Source organism: Bombina bombina, chromosome 3 (assembly GCF_027579735.1).
Source record: "Bombina bombina isolate aBomBom1 chromosome 3, aBomBom1.pri, whole genome shotgun sequence".
NCBI lineage: Eukaryota > Metazoa > Chordata > Amphibia > Anura > Bombinatoridae > Bombina > Bombina bombina.
In genome coordinates this window covers 1,210,199,389-1,210,223,093 of record NC_069501.1, presented here as the reverse complement: position 1 = coordinate 1,210,223,093, position 23,705 = coordinate 1,210,199,389, and the positions used below count along the sequence as shown (strand labels likewise).

Here is a 23,705-nt window from a genome sequence, read left to right as displayed (position 1 = left end):
AAAAGACAAAAATAACTGAGAATTTGAGTATGAAATGAATTGCAATGTATCAAAGGACGACTAAATACAGTAGAATTGCAAAATTAAAAAGGGACATTAAACACTATGGCCTAGATTTAGAGTTTGGCGGTAGCCGTCAAAACCAGCGTTAGAGGCTACTAACGCTGGTTTTAGGCTACCGCCGGTATTTGGAGTCAGTCAGGAAAGGGTCTAACGCTCACTTTTCAGCCGCGACTTTTCCATACCGCAGATCCCCCTACGCCATTTGCGTATCCTATCTTTTCAATGGGATCTTTCTAACTCCGGTATTTAGAGTCGTGGCTGAAGTGAGCGTTAGAAATCTAACGACAAAACTCCAGCCGCAGAAAAAAGTCAGTAGTTAAGAGCTTTCTGGGCTAACGCCGGTTTATAAAGCTCTTAACTACTGTGCTCTAAAGTACACTAACACCCATAAACTACCTATGTACCCCTAAACCGAGGTCCCCCCACATCGCCGCCACTTTTTTTAACCCCTAATCTGCCGACCGCCACCTACGTTATACTTATGTACCCCTAATCTGCTGCCCCTAACACCGCCGACCCCTATATTATATTTATTAACCCCTAACCTGCCCCCCACAACGTCGCCGCCAGCTACCTACAATAATTAACCCCTAATCTGCCGACCGCAAAGCGCCGCTACTTACGTTATCCTTATGTACCCCTAATCTGCTGCCCCTAACATCGCCGACTCCTATATTATATTTATTAACCCCTAACCTGCCCCCCTCAACGTCGCCTCCACCTGCTTACACTTATTAACCCCTAATCTGCCGAGCGGATCTCACCGCTACTATAATAAAGTTATTAACCCCTAATCCGCCTCACTCCCGCCTCAATAACCCTATAATAAATAGTATTAACCCCTAATCTGCCCTCCCTAACATCTCCGACACCTAACTTCAAGTATTAACCCCTAATCTGCCGATCGGAGCTCACCGCTACTCTAATTAATTTTTTAACCCCTAAAGCTAATTTTAACCCTAACACCCCCCTAAGTTAAATATAATTTTATTCTAACGAAATAAATTAACTCTTATTAAATAAATTATTCCTATTTAAAGCTAAATACTTACCTGTAAAATAAACCCTAATATAGCTACAACATAAATTATAATTATATTATAGCTATTTTAGGATTTATATTTATTTTACAGGTAACTTTGTATTTATTTTAACCAGGTACAATAGCTATTAAATAGTTAAGAACTATTTAATAGCTAAAATAGTTAAAATAATTACAAAATTACCTGTAAAATAAATCCTAACCTAAGTTACAATTAAACCTAACATTACACTATCAATAAATTATTTAAATAAAATATCTACAAATAACTACAATGAAATAAACTAAAGTACAAAAAATAAAAAAGAACTAAGTTACAAAAAATAAAAAAATATTTACAAACATTAGAAAAATATTACAACAATTTTAAACTAATTATACCTACTCTAAGCCCCCTAATAAAATAACAAAGCCCCCCAAAATTAAAAAATGCCCTACCCTATTCTAAATTAAAAAAGTTCAAAGCTCTTTTACCTTACCAGCCCTGAACAGGGCCCTTTGCGGGGCATGCCCCAAAGAATTCAGCTCTTTTGCCTGTAAAAAAAACACATACAATACCCCCCCCAACATTACAACCCACCACCTACATACCCCTAATCTAACCCAAACCCCCCTTAAATAAACCTAACACTAAGCCCCTGAAGATCTTCCTACCTTATCTTCACCCTGCCAGGTTCACCGATCCGTCCTCGGAAGTCTTGATCCAAGCCTCGGAAGTGTTGATCCAAGCCCAAGCGGGGGGCTGAAGAGTGACGTCCATCCTCGGGCTGAAGTCTGGATCCAAGCGGCGACTGAAGAAATCCATCATCAGGCTGAAGTCGGAAGTCCATCATCGGGATGAAGTCTTCTATCAAGCCGCATCTTCAATCTTCTTTCTTCTGGAGCGGAGCGGAACCATCTTCTTCCAAGCCGACGCGGAACATCCTCTTCAACCGACGACTAGACGACGAATGACGGTTCCTTTAAATGACGTCATCCAAGATGGCGTCCCTCGAATTCCGATTGGCTGATAGAATCCTATCAGCCAATCGGAATTAAGGTAGGAATATTCTGATTGGCTGATGGAATCAGCCAATCAGAATCAAGTTCAATCCGATTGGCTGATCCAATCAGATTGAGCTCGCATTCTATTGGCTGATCGGAACAGCCAATAGAATGCGAGCTCAATCTGATTGGCTGATTGGATCAGCCAATCGGATTGAACTTGATTCCGATTGGCTGATTCCATCAGCCAATCAGAATATTCCTACCTTAATTCCGATTGGCTGATAGAATCCTATCAGCCAATCGGAATTCGAGGGACGCCATCTTGGATGATGTCATTTAAAGGAACCGTCATTCGTCGTCTAGTCGTCGGTTGAAGAGGATGTTCCGCGTCGGCTTGGAAGAAGATGGTTCCGCTCTGCTCCAGAAGAAAGAAGATTGAAGATGCGGCTTGATAGAAGACTTCATCCCGATGATGGATTTCTTCAGTCGCCGCTTGGATCCAGACTTCAGCCCGAGGATGGACGTCACTCTTCAGCCCCCCGCTTGGGCTTGGATCAACACTTCCGAGGCTTGGATCAAGACTTCCGAGGACGGATCGGTGAACCTGGCAGGAAGATCTTCAGGGGCTTAGTGTTAGGTTTATTTAAGGGGGGTTTGGGTTAGATTAGGGGTATGTGGGTGGTGGGTTGTAATGTTGGGGGGGGGTATTGTATTTTTTTTTTACAGGCAAAAGAGCTGAATTCTTTCGGGCATGCCCCGCAAAGGGCCCTGTTCAGGGCTGGTAAGGTAAAAGAGCTTTGAACTTTTTTAATTTAGAATAGGGTAGGGCATTTTTTTATTTTGGGGGGCTTTGTTATTTTATTAGGGGGCTTAGAGTAGGTATAATTAGTTTAAAATTGTTGTAATATTTTTCTAATGTTTGTAAATATTTTTTTATTTTTTGTACTTTAGTTTATTTCATTGTATTTATTTGTAGATATTGTATTTAAATAATGTATTGATAGTGTAGTGTTAGGTTTAATTGTAGATAATTGTTGGTATTTTATTTAATTAATTTATTGATAGTGTAGTGTTAGGTTTAATTGTAACTTAGGTTAGGATTTATTTTACAGGTAATTTTGTAATTATTTTAACTATTTTAGCTATTAAATAGTTCTTAACTATTTAATAGCTATTGTACCTGGTTAAAATAAATACAAAGTTACCTGTAAAATAAATATAAATCCTAAAATAGCTATAATATAATTATAATTTATATTGTAGCTATATTAGGATTTATTTTACAGGTAAGTATTTAGCTTTAAATAGGAATACTTTATTTAATAAGAGTTAATTTATTTCGTTAGATTTAAATTATATTTAACTTAGGGGGGTGTTAGTGTTAGGGTTAGACTTAGCTTTAGGGGTTAATACATTTATTAGAATAGCGGTGAGCTCCAGTCGGCAGATTAGGGGTTAATGTTTGAATTTAGGTGTCGGCGATGTTAGGGAGGGCAGATTAGGGGTTAATACTATTTATTATAGGGTTATTGAGGCGGGAGTGAGGCGGATTAGGGGTTAATAACTTTATTATAATAGCGGTGCGGTCGGCAGATTAGGGGTTAATAAGTGTAGGCACGTGGAGGCGACGTTGTGGGGGGCAGATTAGGGGTTAATAAATATAATATAGGGGTCGGCGGTGTTAGGGGCAGCAGATTAGGGGTACATAGGGATAATGTAAGTAGCGGCGGTTTACGGAGCGGCAGATTAGGGGTTAAAAAAAATATGCAGGGGTCAGCGATAGCGGGGGCGGCAGAATAGGGGTTAATAAGTGTAAGGTTAGGGGTGTTTAGACTCGGGGTACATGTTAGAGTGTTAGGTGCAGACGTAGGAAGTGTTTCCCCATAGCAAACAATGGGGCTGCGTTAGGAGCTGAACGCAGCTTTTTTGCAGGTGTTAGGTTTTTTTACAGCTCAAACAGCCCCATTGTTTTCTATGGGGGAATCGTGCACGAGCACGTTTTTTAAGCTGGCCGCGTCCGTAAGCAACTCTGGTATCGAGAGTTGAAGTTGCGTTAAATATGCTCTACGCTCCTTTTTTGGAGCCTAACGCAGCCATTCTGTGAACTCTCAATACCAGAGTTATTTAAAAGGTGCGGCCAGAAAAAAGCCAGCGTTAGCTACGCGGGTCGTTACCGACAAAACTCTAAATCTAGCCGTATGAGATGGTAATATAAAATTTTATATTTTTACTTTGCAATATACTTTTTATTTATTTGGTCCCCTTTTCCTGTAATTCCATTCTGAAATTGTGAGCTTTTCTGTTCCTGTTGGAAATTAAAGTGCAGAACACTGTTATATTCCACACAGCCATTGGCTGCCCACTCTAGTGACCTATTTATAACTGTCCCTAATTGGCTAAAGCAGATAAACTAACCAAAGTTACAACATGGCAGCGCCCATTGTTTTATAGACACTGACATTTTACACTTATTTTGTCACTATTTAAACAGCTAATAAAACTTTAAAGAAAAGATTAGTCTGAGAGTAAGATGTAGATGTATTTCTTTTAAATGCGTCATTCTATCTAGCATTTACTTAATAAACATTTAACAAGTTAATAAAAAGACAATGCAATAACAATTACTCTGAATTTCAAATAAGTAGATATTTTTTGAACTTGTGCACATGTTCAGTAGCAGCTAGTGCCTCAAAAAGTGTGCATAGAAAAAGAAATGTGGAAAAAATGTGATAATAGAAGTAAATTGGAAATATTAAGACTGCATACTCTCGGGAATCATAAAAGTTTAATTTTGAGTTTAGTATCCCTTTAAGAAACAAAACAAAAAAAAAACATAAATATTTCACCTGATAGCTCCAGCCTAGGTCTGAAACACTTCCGGACGATGTTTGAGATATGTTTAAGCATTCGGCATTACCCGTGTAGTTGTAATAAACATTAACAGCCTGGAAAATATTCTGCAGCAGCTCTTTATCACCACACTTCGGGTTTTTCAAATATTTGCACACTACCTGGAAAACAATATTTACATTTTCATAACCTTTAATTATACAAAATTAGGTAACATCTGTCTTAGTGGAAGAGGTGAAAAAGTAAAACCCACAATCATTAGAAATGTACAGTATAAGGTACTTTCAAGACTCTTTTCTCTTAACATTTAGAAAAAAAGTTTATCTAATGATTTTTCTTTAAAAAAAAAAAAATTAAAAAAAAAAAAAAAAAAAGTGGTCAGTCTACTTGATTTTTTTCTTTCCCAAGATATGGAGAGTCCACTACATCATTCAATTACTAGTGGGAATATCACTCCTGGCCAGCAGAAGGAAGCAAAGAGCACCACAGCAAAGCTACCCTATCCATAATCCCCCGTCATTCTCTTTGCCTCTATCAATGGAGGAGGTGAAGTTTGGTGTCTGAAGAAATGAATCTCTCTTCAGTAGAGTAGTGGTGGCTTTTAAGCAGTTAGAAAGTTGTGAGGTAGTCCTTGCTTTGCTTCCTAACACATTGCTGCCCATGGTACAGAAAGCCAGAGTTGGTTACTTTGTTCTTTCTTTTTCTACAGGTCTCTGTAAGGAGTAGGTGTACTTTCACGCCTTGTGAGCTGTCTTCCTGTCAGACAGCTAGACTGCAGGTAAGTGCTTTTGTCTTCTAGGTCTTGGAGACTTGCACTTCAGAAGAATATATCATATGCAGTAGATGGGGACATTTTTAAAATCGTTTATACAGGATTTTCTTTGGCAGTGGGCAGGCACATTATGTATGTTGAGATGAGGGGTTAATCTTCCCTTTATTGGGACATTTTTCCTCTTTGGGCTAATTTTGTTGAAATACTTTATTAGTACGTGTGTGGGGATTCTGTTTTATACAGGGATTTATGTATAAACTTAAAATTTGGCAGTTGGTTTTCTTTGCTTGCTTAGCTAGAACAGGCTAACTGGCAGACTGCTTGAGCGTTTGTGTAAATTAAGCTCCGGTGTTGTAGGCAGAGGGAAACGCGCGCCTTTAACCCCTTAACGACTGAGGACGTGCAGGGTACGTCCTCAGAAAAAAGGCAGTTAATGCCTGAGAACGTACCCTGCACGTCCTCAGTGTGGAAAGCAGCTGGAAGCGATCCTGCTCGCTTCCAGCTGCTTTCCGGTTATTGCAGTGATGCCTCGATATGGAGGCATCCTGCAATAACGTTTTTAAGTCATCCGGTGCAGAGAGAGCCACTCTGTGGCCCTCTCTGCACCGGAGATCGGTGGCTACCTGCGTTGGTGGGTGGGAGCCGGACCGGGAGGCGGGTGGCGGCCATCGATGGCCATGTGGATGTGAAGGGGGGCGGGATCGTGGGCGGGGGTGGCTGGGGGCGCGCACGGGCGCGCGCGCGTGCACGGGAGGGTGGGGGCGGGCGCGTGCACGGGGAGGGAGCGGGTGGGAACCGCTACACTACAGAAAATGGGAAATAAAAAATATATCAAAAATAAAATTTTAAACAATAAGCAAGGTGGTGGGGGTTAGTCTGTGGGGGGTGGGGGGGGGGAAGCTACACTACAGAAAAAAAACAAAAAAAACAAAAAAAAAGCATTTTTTATTGTAAACTGGGTACTGGCAGACAGCTGCCAGTACCCAAGATGGCCCCCAATAAGGCAGAGGGGAGGGTTAGAGAGTGGTTTTGGGGGGGATCAGGGAGGTTGGGGGCTAAGGGGGGGATCCTACACAGTAGCATATGTAAATATGCTAAAAAAAAAATTCATTTTTTTTTTAAAAACCCTTTTATTTTAGTACTGGCAGACTTTCTGCCAGTACTTAAGATGGCGGGGACAATTGTGGGGTGGGGGAGGGAAGGGAGCTGTTTGGGAGGGATCAGGGGGTGGGATGTGTCAGATGGGAGGCTGATCTCTACACTAAAGCTAAAATTAACCCTGCAAGCTCACTACAAACTCCCTAATTAACCCTTTCACTGCTAGCCATAATACACGTGTGAGGCGCAACAGGATTTAGTGGCCTTCTAATTACCAGAAAGCAACGCCAAAGTCATATATGTCTGCTATTTCTGAACAAAGGGGATCCCAGACAAGCATTTACAACCATTTGTGCCATAATTGCACAAGCTGTTTGTAAATGATTTCAGTGAGAAACCTAAAATTGTGAAAAATGTTACGTTTTTTTAATTTGATCGCATTTGGCGGTGAAATGGTGGCATGAAATATACCAAAATGTGCCTAGATCAATACTTGGGGTTGTCTACTACACTACACTAAAGCTAAAATTAACCCTACAAGCTCCCTAAAAGCTCCCTAATTAACCCCTTAACTGCTGGGCATGATACACTTGTGGTGCGCAGTGGCATTTAGCGGCCTTCTAATTACCAAAAAGCAACGCCAAAGCCATATATGTGTGCTATTTCTGAACAAAGGGGATCCCAGAGAAGAATTTACAACCATTTATGCCATAATTGCACAAGCTGTTTGTAAATGATTTCAGTGAGAAACCTAAAGTTTGTGAAAAAATTTGTGAAAAAGTGAACAATTTTTTGTATTTGATCGCATTTGGCGGTGAAATGGTGGTATGAAATATACCAAAATTGGCCTAGATCAATACTTTGGGATGTCTACAAAAAAAAAATATATACATGTCAAGGGATATTCAGGGATTCCTGAAAGATATCAGTGTTCTAATGTAACTAGCGCTAATTTTGGAAAAAAATGGTTTGGAAATAGCAAAGTGCTACTTATATTTATGGCCCTATAACTTGCAAAAAAAGCAAAGAACATGTAAACATTGGGTATTTCTAAACTCAGGACAAAATTTAGAAACTATTTAGCATGGGTGTTTTTTGGTGGTTTTAGATATGTAACAGATTTTGGGGGTCAAAGTTAGAAAAAGTGTGTTTTTTTCCATTTTTCCTCATATTTTATCATTTTTTTTATAGTAAATTATAAGATATGATGAAAATAATGGTATCTTTAGAAAGTCCATTTAATGGCGAGAAAAACGGTATATAATATGTGTGGGTACAGTAAATGAGTAAGAAGAAAATTACAGCTAAACACAAACACCGCAAAAATGTAAAAATAGCCTTGGTCCCAAATGGACAGAAAATGGAAAAGTGCTCTGGTCACTAAGGGGTTAACTTGCTGCATAGTTTCCTCTCTCTGCCGGTCATGTGACTTCTCTCTGTTGTTGGATAATTACGGAGCGGAGTCATTAAATTTCAGTCTCTTCAGTGTCGATCTACTACATTATTATCGTTTTAGAGACTTCTGGCAGCCAAATTGCGTATAAAAGTGTTACTGTAAGGCACCTCAGCCTGTCTGAGGTGTAGGGGGCTTGATTGGTTTATTATTTTAAAATATTTTTTGCATAATGTTAAGCGGCTGTGGTATTAAAAATTCTTAAAGTGACAGTGCATTTAAAACATTTCTACAATTTGGGGAATTTTTTTATTTAGTATTATGGACATGGACCAATGCTTGTTATGCCTTGAGGCACAAATTGTTTTGCCTATGCAATTCTGTGCTGCATGCTTAACTAGAACGCTTCAATTTAAAGATAAATTGTTGCCCTCTGAGCCCAATGTCCCTCAGGATAATGCTGTTCAGGCAATGCCACAGCTTTCTCCTCAAACGTCCCAAGCATCTATGGCGTCACATACAGTGCCCTGCAGGAGTTTATTTGCCCACAGATTTTGCTGCAAAGGTATCTTCTGTGGTATCTGCAGGATTATCTGTTTTTCCTATGCTGGGAAAACGCAAGAGGAAAACTAGACATTCAGATAGTAAGGTTTCTGTTCCACCTACTGCTACGCAGGTTGCCCTCCCTAATAAGTCTGAGGAGGATACGAGGGTAAAATCTCAGATTTGGACAGTATTATTCCTTCATCTGATACTGAAGAAGTAAATTTCAGATTTAAGCTTGAACCCTTTCGTGTACTGTTAAAGGAGGTATTGGCTACTTTGGATGACTCCAATACTTCGTTGCCAACCCTTAGAAGTCTAGTAAACTTAATAAATACTATGATGATGTTCCTTCCTCTTTGGAAGTTTTTCCTGTCCCAGACCGTGTGACAGAGATTATTTCACAGGAATGGGAGAAGCCAGGGATTCCTTTCTCCCCGTCTCCTTTATTTAAAAAGAGGTTTCCTGTTTCCTGACGCCATTAAAGATTCTTGGTGCACGGTGCCTAAAGTAGAAGGGGCTATTTCTACTCTGGCTAAGAGAACTACTATCCCTATAGAGGATAGCTGCTCCTTTAAGGATCCCATGGACAAAAAGCTGGAAGCTTATTTGAAGAAGGATGTATGTTCATCAAGGTCTTCAATGGCAACCTGCAGTTTGTATTGCCACAGTAGAAAGTGCGGCATCTTATTGGTGCAACGCCTTGTCTGAATCAATTTTAGTAGAGACTCCATTGGAGGAGATACAAGATAGGATTAAGGTTTTCAAACTAGCCAATTCCTTTATTTCTGATGCCAATATGCAAGTTATTAGACTGGGAGCCATGATGGCTGGCTTCTCTGTCCTAGCCCATAGGGCATTGTGGCTAAAATCTTAGTCAGCTGATGTTACCTCTAAGTCCAAGCTTCTGGAGCTTCCTTACAAGTGTAACACCTAGTTCGGACCTGGTCTGGCAGAAATAATTTCTGATATTACGGGTGGAAAAGGGTCTTTTCTACAGCAAGACAAGAAGAACAGACTCAAAGGACGTCAAAGTAATTTTTGTTCCTTTCGTAACTTCAAAAAGTCTTCATCTCCCTCTTCCAAACAGGAGCATGCCATGTCTTCTTGGAAGCCCAATCAGTCTTGGAATAAGGGGAACCAATCAAAGAAACCCTCAGCTGAGTTTAAGTCAGCATGAAGGGTTGGCCTCCGGTCTGGGATCGGATCAAGTGGGGGGCAGGCTTTCCCTGTTTTGTGCGTGGAGACAAGATGTCCCAGATACTTGGGCTGTAAACATAGTATCTCAGGGTTATAAAATATAATTCAAAACTTTCCCTCCCAGGGGCAGATTCCATCTCTCAAGATTATCTGCAGACCAGGTAAAAAGAGGCATTCTTGAACTGCGTTCAGGACCTTTCCTCCCTGGGAGTAAGATTGTTCCAGTTCTAGTAAGGGACCTAGGATTCTATTCAAATTTGTTTGTGGTTCTCAAAAAAAAAAAAAAATAGGGAACTTTTCGACCCAATTTAGACCTAAAGTACTTAAACAAGTTTCTCAGGGTACCGTCCTTCAAAATGGAAACCGTTCCGTTCTTTCTTTGGTCCAAGAGGGTCAGTTCATGGCGACCCTGAAGGATGCGTATCTTCATGTTCCCATCCACAGGGATCATCACAAATTCCTGAGATTCCCCTTTCAAGACAAACACTTTCAGTTTGTGGCTCTTCCGTTTAGACTTGCCACAGCTCCCATAATTTTCTCAAAGGTTCTGGGGGCTCTCTTGGCAGTGAACAGTCTCGGGGAATTGCAGTGGTGCCATACCTGGATGACATATTGGTTCAGGTGCCATCTTTTCAACAAGCAAATTCTCATACAGAGATCTTGCTTTCTACCTTCCCACGGTTGGAAAGTGAATCTGGGAAAGAGTTCCCTTATTCCAGCTACAAGGGTGGTTTTCTTAGGAACCATAATGGATTCCCTATCTATGAAAAAAATTCTGACGGAGGTCCTCTTGCCTCTCTCTTCAGTCTACTGTTAGGCCATCAAAGTGGCTCAATATATGGAAGTAATTGGTCTGATGGTCGCTTCCATGACATCATTCCCTTTGCTCGACTCCATTTGAGAGCTCTGCAATTATGCATGCTCAGACAATGGAACGGAGATCATTCGGATCCGTCACAGAGGATAGATCTAGACCAGTCGACAAGAGACTCTCGCCCATAGTGGCTCAGGACCATCTGTCTCAGGGCACATGCTTCTGGAGACCTTCCTGGGTGATTATGACCACTCAGTCAGACAACATCACCTCAGTGGCTTACATCAACCACCAGGGAGGAACTTGGAGTTCCTTAGCCATAAAGGAGGTGGCACAGATTATTCAGTGGGCAGAAGCTCACAATTGTCTGCCAGCCACATTCCTGGAGTGGACAATTGGGAAGCGGATTTCCTGAGTAGACAGACATTTCATCCGGGGGAGTGGGCTCTCCATCCGGAGGTGTTCTCCAGATTAACCCTCAAATGGGGGGTGCCGGAGTTGGATCTGATGGCGTTGTCTCGGCAGAACACCAAGCTTCCAAAGTACGGTTCAAGGTCAAGAGATCCTCAGGCCGCTCTTATAGATGCTCTGGCAGTTCCTTGGGATTTCGGTCTAGCATACCCGTTTCCTCCGTTTGAGCCAATGCACTCCATAGATATTATGTTGCTATATTAAAAGGTTTTGTTTCTTATTGCTATCTCTTCTGTTCTGAGAGTTTCAAAACTCTCAGCTTTACAGTGTGATTCGCCTTACCTTTTCTTTCATGCGGATAAGGCGGTTCTTCGTACTAAATTGGGGTTTCTTCCTAAAGTGGTTTCAGATCAGGGCCGGCGCCTGTGTACGGCATCTAGGTAGCCGCCTTAGGGCGATCTACCTGGCTGCCGCCTGCCGACATTCACAATGAGCAGTGATAAATTATTTATGTGCGCACAGCACACTGACTGAGTGACTGTCAGGAGTGTCAGGACACAGCAACTTCCTGCATATGCAGCGCTGCGCTATTGGGGACTGGGTAGCAAATGCTATACATCATGGCATGGGCTGCTGGGCAGGGGAGGGCATGTGACAGTAAAGGCATCTGATCTCACTTGTGCTGCGCATCAGCAGTGTAACGCCTATCTGACAAAAAATGTGCAGCAGTGGATGCATCATGCTGGAGCTTTGTGAGCCATGACTGAGTGAAAATGCTTTTGAGTGACTCCCCACCCAGATGGCCAGACCGGCAGTTCTAGTGAAGTGAGAGGTATATATATATATATATATATATATATATATATATATATATATATATATATATATATATATATATATATATATATATATATATATATATATTCTAATTAATAACAATTCCTGGCTGCATTATCATTTATTTTTATATATAGCTAATATACACGTATGGTGGTGGCTAAATACAGTAATAATTACTGTATTAGTCACCATATGTGCTGACATGTCATATATGAGTATTAGCAACCATATATGTGTATATTAGCTAAGCTGCCATACATGGGTAGTAAGTATAAGTATTAGCTTAGTGAAGCCCACCCAGATGGCCAGACCGGCAAACTAGTTAAGTGAGAGGTAGGAATATGGCGAATTTAATTTATAACAGAATTCATGGCTGCATTATTATTTAATTTTACTATATATACACATATATACACACACACACACATACACGTATATACTATGCTAATACTTACTACTACTCATATATGGCAGCTTGGCTAATATGCACACATATGGTGGCTAATACTCATGCCTTTGAAAAACTCTTATGCTGCTATTACTGCTGGCATCTGTGAAGAGAGCACAACTGCTAGTACTTCTGACAGTGTAACAGGGAGGTCTGAGTTTCTGGTGTCTGAATCTGCAAACAAGAAATCCAAGGTAAGATCTGCAAATGTAAATTTCTGTAAGACTTTTGTTAATAGGTGACTCCATTTTAAGAAATGTACAGATAGATGATGATAAAGGAGATTTGAGAGAGGTTAGATGTCTTCCAGGTTCTACCGCTCACAGAGATTTAAATCGTATTTCAAGAATTGTTAAGGCAGCTAGAAAAGACAGTGAGTTAGATGTTATTGTTCACCTAGGTACTAATGATCTGGCTAGAAATGATGTTGTTGCTGTGCAAAAAGGAGTTTTTTATACTAGGAAGTTGTTTAGATCATGTGACTGCATCTGTGTCCTTTTCTGCTGTTTTACCTGTGTATGGACAGGAAGAAGGAAGAATGCAGCGTATTATAGAATTTAACTCTTGGTTAGAGAGGTGGTGTAGGGAGAGAAGATATCATTTTGTTAGCCATCAAAGCCCTGTTTGGCTTGATAGCAGCTTGTATAAGAAGGATGGTTTGCATCTGGATATTAAAGGGACAGGAGTATTGAGTAAAGAATTTAAAGACTTTATTAGTAGCAATTTAAACTAATGAAGGGGGACAGAGTTAAGATACCCATCTGTCCCCCAGAGCATGACAAGACAGTCAACCAAATTTTAGATTCTTGTTTATTTAAGAAAAAAAACATTACTTTTAGGAATAAGACTTTGAATAATGTAGGCAGGGGTTGTATTGACCATGCAAAAGGATTTAAGAATTCTATAAATATTCTACGTGCAATGTGCACAAATGCTCGCAGTTTAGTAAGTAAATTACCTGAACTTACTGCAATAAATAAATTGGATTTAGTAGCTATAACAGAGACATGGTACAATGACTCCCACGACTGGGAAACAGTCATACCTGGTTACATCTTGTTTAAAAAAAAAATTAGGAACAAAAGGGGGCAGAGTTGCTCTGTATGTGAAAAGACAATATTAAAGTAACTGAAATTGTAGGGAAAAAAATGGCAATGTAGAAACTGTTTGGGTAACTATAGAAACTGAAGGGAAACAGGTGTTTAGAATAGGAGTAGTATATAGGCCACCATTACAGGATGAAGCATCAGACAATTTATTCATTGATGAAATAGCCAAAATTACAATGAAGGGCAATGTTATAGTAGTGGGGGACTTTAATATGCCTGATGTAGATTGGGAAGTACCTGTTGCCAAATCAACTAGAAGTAAATATATCCTGGAATCATTACAAGGGGAATCTCTTGAGCAACTAGTAAAAGAACCAACACATAAAGGAACTATATTAGATTTAGTACTTACAAACAGTGATATAGTATCTGAGGTGTCTGTGGGTGAGAACTTAGGCTCTAGTGATCATCAGTCTGTATGGTTTAATATTCAGGCAAAGGTAGTGTGCAACCATAGTAAAACAAAAAGGTCTTAGACTTTAGATCAACTGATTTTCTTACATGGGCAGATACCTAGATGAATCCCTAAAAAGGGATGGCACAGATTACAGGAGTACAACAGTGGGAATATTTTAAAAATGCATATTCTAGATGCAACTAAACACTGTGCTCTATAAATACCTGATAATAATAATAATAATAATAATAATAATAATAATAATAATAATATTAGGCTTGTTAGTAAAAGTAAAAGAAAAACAATATGGTTTTCAAGAGAAGTACAGTGGGGCAAAAAAGTATTTAGTCAGCCACCAATTGTGCAAGTTCTCCCACTTAAGAAGATGAGAGAGGCCTGTAATTTTCATCAAAGGTATACCTCAACTATGAGAGACAAAATGTGGAAACAAATCCAGACAATCACATTGTCTGATTTGGAAAGCATTTATTTACATATTATAGTGGAAAATAAGTATTTGGTCACCTACAAACAAGCAAGATTTCTGGCTCTCACAGACCTGTATCTTCTTCTTTAAGAGGCTCCTCTGTCCTCCACTCATTACCTGTATTAATGGCACCTGTTTGAACTTGTTATCAGTATAAAAGACACCTGTCCACAACCTCAAACAGTCACACTCCAAACTCCCCTATGGTGAAGACCAAAGAGCTGTCGAAGGACACCAGAAACAAAATTGTAGACCTGCACCAGGCTGGGAAGACTGAATCTGCAATAGGCAAGCAGCTTGGTGTGAAGAAATCAACTGTGGGAGCAATAATTAGAAAAATGGAAGTCATACAAGACCACTGATAATCTCCCTCGATCTGGGGCTCCACGCAAGATCTCACCCCGTGGGGTCAAAATGATCACAAGAACGGTGAGCAAACATCCCAGAACCACACGGGGGACCTAGTGAATGACCTGCAGAGAGCTGGGACCAACGTAACAAAGGCTACCATCAGTAGCACACTACGCCGCCAGGGACTCAGATCCTGCAGTGCCAGACGTGTCCCCCTGCTTAAGCCGGTACATGTCCGGGCCCGTCTGAAGTATGCTAGAGAGCATTTGGATGATCCAGAAGCGGATTGGGAGAATGTCATATGGTCAGAGGAAACCAAAGTAGAACTGTTTGGTAAAAACACAACTCGACGTGTTTGGAGGAGAGAGAATGCTGAGTTGCAATCAAAGAAAACCATACCTACTGTGAAGCATGGGGGTGGCAACATCATGCTTTGGGCCCGTTTCTCTGCAAAGGGAACAGGACGACTGATCCATGTACATGAAAGAATGAATGGGGCCATGTATCGTGAGAATTTGAGTGCAAACCTTCTTCCATCAGCATAGGCATTGAAGATGAAATGTGGCTGGGTCTTTCAGCATGACAATGATCCCAAACACACCACCCGGGCAACGTAGGAATGGCTTTGTAAGAAGCATTTCAAGGTCCTGGAGTGGCCTAGCCATTCTCCAGATCTCAACCCCATAGAAAACTTTTGAAGGGAGTTGAAAGTCTGTGTTGCCCAGCGACAGCCCCAAAACATCACTGCTCTAGAGGAGATCTGCATGCAGGAATGGGCCAACATACCAGCAACAGTATGTGACAACCTTGTGAAGACTTACAGAAAATGTTTGACCTCTGTCATTGCCAACAAAAGGATATATAACAACGTATTGAGATAAGTATGGTCAATATCAAAAGTTCATTTTCCACCATAATTTGCAAATAAATTCTTTCCAAATCAGACAATGTGATTGTCTTGATTTGTTTCCACATTTTGTCTCTCATAGTTGAGGTATACCTATGATGAAAATTACAGGCCTCTCTCATCTTCTTAAGTGGAAGAACTTGCACAATTGGTGGCTGACTAAATACTTTTTTGCCCCACTGTAGCACATGCAGTTAAGACAAAAAAGACAGTCTATAAAAAATTCAAACTCACAGGCTCAGAAGAGGATAAAGAAAAATGGAAAACCCATCAAAAGATGACAAAGCAGTTAATCAGAAAGGCTAAAGCTGATGCAGATGAGAAAATAGCACAATCTGTAAAAAACAGTGACAAAAACCTTCTTTAGATATATCAGTGAAAAGAGAAAAACTAACAGAGGGATAGTTAGACTCAAGAATGGTGATAGCGTAGTGTAAGAAGATAAACAAATAGCAAACTGTTTAAATGATTACTTTTGTTCAGTCTTTACAACAGACGGTAAAGATAGTGAGATTCTATTAAGGGAAGTTACTGTAAATAATAATGTAAGTAGTACTTTTCTTTTTACAGAGGAAGAGGTTTCGATGGCTTTATCAAAAATAAAAGTAAATAAGTCTGTGGGTCCAGATAATATTCATCCAAGGGTACTAAGAGAACTTCGATCCGTAATAGCTACTCCATTAGCCGATTTATTTAATCAGTCACTTCTAACAGGAGTTGTTCCAAAAGACTGGAAAATTGCCAATGTAGTCCCTCTTCATAAAAAGGGTAGTAGGGCAGATTCTGCTAACTATAGGCCAGTCAGTTTGACCTCGAATGCAGGGAAATAAATGGAAACTCTTTTAAAGTTAAGACTTGTTTCTTTCATTCAGACAAACAACTTAGAAGACAAAGGACAGCATGGTTTCACTGCTGGAAGATCATGCCAGACTAATCTAATTGATTTCTTTGACCATGTGACTTAAATAATAGACCAGGGAGGAGCCGTAGATGTTGCATATCTAGACTTTAGCAAAGCATTTGACACCGTCCCACACAACAAACTTATTCACAAAATGTATTGCCTTGGAATAGATGCTAAAATTGTTAAGTGGGTAGAATGCTGGCTTAAAGATAGACAACAGAGTTTTTCAATTAATGGAGTACATTCAAATGAGGCATCAGTTACTAGTGGTGTTCCCCAAGGGTCAGTTCTTGGGCCTGTTTTGTTTAACATGTTAATAAGTGATATTGGAAGTGGGCTTAAGGGGAAGGTTTGCTTGTTTGCTGATGATACAAAAATTTGTAACAGGGTAGATGTTCCAGGAGGAGTTGATCAAATGAACTGGGATATTAATAAAACTAGAGGACTTGTCAAATAAATGGGATCTGAAATTTAATATTACCAAGAGCAAAATTATGCATATAGGATCCAAAAACCCAAAGGCCAATTATAGTCTCAATGGTACATTACTGACTGTAATTAATGAAGAAAGGAAGGGACTTGGGAATTATTATTTCTGATTATTTAAAATTTGGTACACAATGCAGCAGTGCAGCCAGCAAGGCCAGTCAAATGCTTGGTTGCATTGGAAAAAGGTTTTAGTAGCAGAAATAGCAAGGTTCTTATGCCACTTTACAGATCATTAGTTAGACCAAATATGGAATACTGTGTACAGTTCTGGAGACCATATCTTCAGAAAGATATAAATAAACTAGAAGCTGTCCAAAGGAGGGCTACTAAAATGGTACATGGTCTAAAATATAAAGCGTACAAAGAAAGACTCTATGATCTAAATATGTACAGCTTAGAGGATAGAAGGGAAAGAGGTGACATGATAGAAACCTTCAAATATATGAAGGGACTTAATAAAACAGAAGCTGAAAGCATTTTTCACAAAAAAATAAATGCCAAAACAAGGCGTCACAATCTAAAGTTAGAGGGTAGCAGATTCAGGAGAAATTTGAGGAAGCATTTTTTTTTTTTTTTTTTTACAGGAAGGGTGGTGGATTCATGGAATAAACTTCCATTTGAGGTGGTAAACACAAAGACTGTAAAGGAATTTAAAAATGCCTGGGATATGCATGAGACTATCCTAAGGAAAATGTAACATGTAATATGGGTAGACTTGATGGGCCTTTTTGGTTCTTATCTACCATCAAATTCTATGTTTCTATGTATGACATGACAGCCAATATACACATATGGTGGCTAATATAGTAATTATTAATGGAGTGCAAATAAAATGTATTTGGTATGGGGGTGGTCTGGAGTAGGCCAGGGAGGTTGGTGGTATTGTCCAGGGTTTTTATTGTGTTGTGGATTGGGGGGCGTCAAAATGCACCTTCACCTGTGTAGAAATAAATCCTTGCACCGGTCCTGTTTCGGATAGAAATATTAATCAGGAAATTGTTGTTCCTTCTCTCTGTCCCAATCCTTCTTCTCATAAAGAACGTCTGTTGCACAACTTGGATGTTGTGCGTGTTCTAAAATTCTACCTACAGGCCACTAAGGATTTTCGCCAGTCTTCTGCCCTGTTTGTTTGTTTCTCAGGAAAGTATAAGGGTCAGAAGGCTAATTCTACTTCTCTTTCCCTCTGGTTGAGAAGTAGGATTCATTTTGCTTATGAGACTGCTGGACAGCAGCCTCCTGAGAGAATTACAGCTCATTCCACTAGGGCTGTCTCCTCTTCTTGGGCTTTCAAAAATGCAGCTTCTGTGGAACAGATTTGCAAGGCTGCAACTTGGTCCTTTCTGCACACTTTTTCCAAATTTGACTCGGCGGAGGCCTCTTTTGGGAGAAAGGTTCTTCAAGCGGTGGTGCCTTCTGTTTAGGTCTGCCTGTCTTGTTCTCCCTTCCTGTTCATTCTGTGTCCTCTAGCTTGGGTATTGGTTTCCACTAGTAATTGAATGATGTTGTGTACTCTCCATATCTTAGGAAAGAAAACAAAATTTATGCTTACCTGATAAATTTCTTTCCGGATATGGAGAGTCCACGATCCCACCCTTTATTAAGAAAGTTATTTTTGACTAAACCTCAGGCACCTCTACACCTTTGTGTTATTCCTTTTCCCATTTCCCTTTGGTCGAATGACTGGGGATTATGGGTAGGGGGGTCACACTTAACAGCTTTGCTGTGGTGCTCTTTGCCTCCTCCTGCTGGCCAGGAGTGATATTCCCACTAGTAATTGAATGACGTTGTGGACTCCCCATATCCGGAAAGAAAGAAACTTATCAGGCAAGCATAAATTTAGTTTTTTATCGTTTAAAAAGATAGATAACGCATTTACTACCCAATCCCCAGGTTTGTATAACCAACATTGTTTTATTCATATACTTTATAACCTTTTAAGATTTGTTGTTTCTAAGCCCCTGCATGCCACCCATTACCTCTGCTTTTTCTTCTTTGCTTTTTACAATATTGCACAACAGATAGGCAGTGCTAGTTCATGAATGCCATATAGATAATACTGTGCTCGCTCATTTTCAGAATGGCAAGAACCAGCACTGCTAGGCTAAAATAAAAGGATTGTATAAAGCTTAAAAAAACAAAAAAGCAAACCAGATATAAGGGGCAGTCTGCAGGGGCTTGGATACAGGTAATCATAGAGTTAAACAGTATCTTACTATAACAGTGTTGGTTATGCAAATCTGGGGAAAGGGTAATAAAGGGATTATTTATCATTTTAAACAATTTACAAGTAGACTGTTCCTTTAACCCCTTAATGACCACAGCACTTTTCCATTTTCTGTCCGTTTGGGACCAAGGCTATTTTTACATTTTTGCGGTGTTTGTGTTTAGCTGTAATTTTCTTCTTACTCATTTACTGTACCCACACATATTATATACCGTTTTTCTCGCCACTAAATGGACTTTCTAAAGATACCATTATTTTCATCATATCTTATAATTTACTATAAAAAAAAATATAAAATATGAGGAAAAATTGAAAAAAACACACTTTTTCTAACTTTGACCCCCAAAATCTGTTACATATCTACAACCACCAAAAAACACCCATGCTAAATAGTTTCAAAATTTTGTCCTGAGTTTAGAAATACCCAATGTTTACATGTTCTTTGCTTTTTGTGCAAGTTATAGGGCCATAAATACAAGTAGCACTTTGCTATTTCCAAACCACTTTTTTCCAAAATTAGTGCTAGTTACATTAGAACACTAATATCTTTCAGGAATCCCTGAATATCCCTTGACATGTATATATTTTTTTTTAGTAGACATCCCAAAGTATTGATCTAGGACAATTTTGGTATATTTCATACCACCATTTCACCGCCAAATGCGATCAAATACAAAAAATCGTTCACTTTTTCACAAATTTTTTCACAAACTTTTGGTTTCTCACTGAAATTATTTACAAACAACTTGTGCAATTATGGCATACATGGTTGTAAATTCTTCTCTGGGATCCCCTTTGTTCAGAAATAGCAGACATATATGGCTTTGGCGTTGCTTTTTGGTAATTAGAAGGCCGCTAAATGCCACTGCGCACCACAAGTGTATTATGCCCAGCAGTTAAGGGGTTAATTAGGGAGCTTTTAGGGAGCTTGTAGGGTTAATTTTAGCTTTAGTGTAGTATAGTAGACAACCCCAAGTATTGATCTAGGCACATTTTGGTATATTTCATGCCACCATTTCACCGCCAAATGCGATCAAATTGAAAAAAAAGTTAAATTTTTCACAATTTTAGGTTTCTCACTGAAATAATTTACAAACAGCTTGTGCAATTATGGCACAAATGGTTGTAAATACTTGTCTGGGATCCCCTTTGTTCAGAAATAGCAGACATATATGACTTTGGCGTTGCTTTCTGGTAATTAGAAGGCCGCTAAATCCTGCTGCGCCTCACACGTGTATTATGGCTAGCAGTGAAGGGGTTAATTAGGGAGTTTGTAGGGAGCTTGCAGGGTTAATTTTAGCTTTAGTGTAGAGATCAGCCTCCCACCTGACACATCCCACCCCCTGATCCCTCCCAAACAGCTCCCTTCCCTCCCCCACCCCACAATTGTCCCCGCCATCTTAAGTACTGGCAGAAAGTCTGCCAGTACTAAAATAAAAGGGTTTTTTAAAAAAAATAAAAAATTTTTTTAGCATATTTACATATGCTAGGGTGTAGGATCCCCCCCTTAGCCCCCAACCTCCCTGATCCCCCCCAAAACCGCTCTCTAACCCTCCCCTCTGCCTCATTGGGGGCCATCTTGGGTACTGGCAGCTGTCTGCCAGTACCCAGTTTGCAAAAAAAAGTGCTTTTTTTATTTTTTTGGGGCTTTTTTCTGTAGTGTAGCTTCCCCCCCCACACAGACAATCCCCCACCACCTTGCTGATCTTTTTTTTTTTTTAAGATTTTCGATATTTATACATTTTTTATTAAATCATTTTCTGTAGTGTAGCGGTTCCCACCCGCTCCCTCCCCGTGCACGCGCCCGCCCCCGCCCTCCCGTGCACGCGCGCGCGTCCGTGCGCGCCCCTGCTCGTCCCCGCCCACAATCCCGCCCCCCCTGCACATAACCAGGGCCATCGATGGCCGCCACCCGCCTCCCGGTCCGGCTCCCACCCACCAACGCAGGTAGCCACCGATCTCCGGTGCAGAGAGGGCCACAGAGTGGCTCTCTCTGCACCGGATGGCTACCAAAGGTTATTGCAGGATGCCTCCATATCGAGGCATCACTGCAATAACCGGAAAGCAGCTGGAAGCGAGCAGGATCGCTTCCAGCTGCTTTCCAAACCGAGGACGTGCAGGGTACGTTCTCAGGCATTAACTGCCTTTTTTTTGAGGACGTACCCTGCACGTCCTCGGTCGTTAAGGGGTTAAAGTCTATGGGGCTTTATATAGATAACTCAATTGATAAACTTTTCTCCAAATTGCTGTTGGCCTCACCCAGTGGAAATTTTCACCTCATCATGAAAGTCATTTCATTGCTCTCTTAAATCTCCAACATTCTCTTCCCTTTTCTAACCACAAACTATTAATAAAGGGATATGAAACACATTTTCCCCTTCATGATTTAGATGGAGTATACAATTAAAAAAAAAATCCAATTTATTTCATATTTACCTCTTTCTCTTGGTAGTTTCAGAAGCGTACAGATATCTAGAGCACTATATTGCAGCTGTTTGGCCAGAATACAATCATATATTTGCAAGGGCACTAAATGGAAGCAGTGTATGCAGCTTCCAGGCACGTGGACGGCTGGAAGCTACTTACCTAGGTATGCTCTTCAACAAAGAAACAACATTTAATAATAGAAGTGAAATCTAAATTTTTGTTTGTGCTGGGTTTAATTATGTCAAAAAAATTATGATAGGATTTTCGTGTCACTTTTACATGCACCCTTACTATATGCCATCAACTCTTTCCCCCTACTCCATTTTCCATAGGACCCAGGCAGCACTTGACAAGGGGCAGCACTTCAGTGACTGAATCAGGCACTGTCAGACCCAGAACACTCCTGTTCTGTCTCCGTAGGGGAAGTTGCACACAAAAAAAAAAAAGACAGAACCGGTCAGGGGCGACATTCAAGATGGGAAGTGCATCTCTTCATTAACTTCCTTCCTACTTATTGCGCAATTGTATTGCATTGGTTGCATGCAGGTAGGCAGGCTTAGTAAGGTCATTAGGTTGATATGCTAATCAGTAATGTTACTACTGGTGAGCATCATTTCATTCTTGGATCCAGACAGCACAATATCTTGTAAAATAAAAATAATAATATTAGTATAAATGTAAGCCCTGCTTAATACACGGCCATATTAATTGTTTATCAAGGAATTAATATATGCTTCTGATTATTTCTATAGGATTTTATTAGTTACCTGAATAGGCCAGGCAGGCAAAGGCTCTAAAAAGTTGGCAGGATATGGATAGTCAACCATAGCTAAGTTAACCCAGGTTTCACTCAGCCAGCCTTTGAAAGCTGCAACATCCTCTCTTGATTTCAGTGGTGAACACAAATGAAATGCATTGGACAACCAGAGCAGACTGTCACCTGCAAACCAGAATACGCCTAATTACTATAACAAGTATAGGACATTAGAAAAATATTATAACAAGTATATGACATTATAGAGAAATATTATAACAAATATATGACAGTAGAGAGAAATATTATAACAAGTATATGACATTATACAGAAATATTATAACATGTATATGACATTATACAGAAATATTATAACATGTATATGACATTATACAGAAATATTATAACAAGTATAGGACATTAGAGAAATATTATAACAAGTATATGACATTATACAGAAATATTATAACAAATATATGACAGTATAGAGAAATATTATAACAAGTATATGACATTATACAGAAATATTATAACAAGTATATGACATTATACAGAAATATTATAACATGTATATGACATTATACAGAAATATTATAACAAGTATATGACATTATACAGAAATATTATAACAAGTATAGGACATTAGAGAAATATTATAACAAGTATATGACATTATACAGAAATATTATAACAAGTATATGACAGTATAGAGAAATATTATAACAAGTATATGACAGTATACAGAAATATTATAACATGTATATGACATTATACAGAAATATTATAACAAGTATATGACAGTATAGAGAAATATTATAACAAGTATATGACATTATACAGAAATATTATAACATGTATATGACAGTATACAGAAATATTATAACAAGTATATGACATTATACAGAAATATTATAACATGTATATGACATTAGAGAGAAATATTATAACAAGTATAGGACCTTATAGAGAAATATTATAACAAGTATAGGACATTAGAGAAATATTATAACAAGTATATGACAGTATACAGAAATATTATAACAAGTATATGACAGTATACAGAAATATTATAACAAGTATACAGAAATATTATAACATGTATATGAAAGTATACAGAAATATTATAACAAGTATATGACAGTATACAGAAATATTATAACAAGTATATGACATTATACAGAAATATTATAACATG

General features: G+C 39.3%; 1 protein-coding gene across 1 annotated transcript in view; it reads right to left on the bottom strand.

Moving 5' to 3' along the window:
* The window catches only part of PRCP (prolylcarboxypeptidase), an 83,094-nt gene that overhangs the window by 7,793 nt on the left and 51,596 nt on the right, over positions 1–23,705 (bottom strand). The window contains exons 6-7 of the mRNA XM_053708670.1: positions 22,524–22,696; positions 4,939–5,103 (exon numbers count right to left, since the gene is read on the bottom strand). Coding sequence (XP_053564645.1) covers positions 4,939–5,103; positions 22,524–22,696 — 338 coding nt within the window. The remainder of the gene's footprint in view (positions 1–4,938; positions 5,104–22,523; positions 22,697–23,705) is intronic.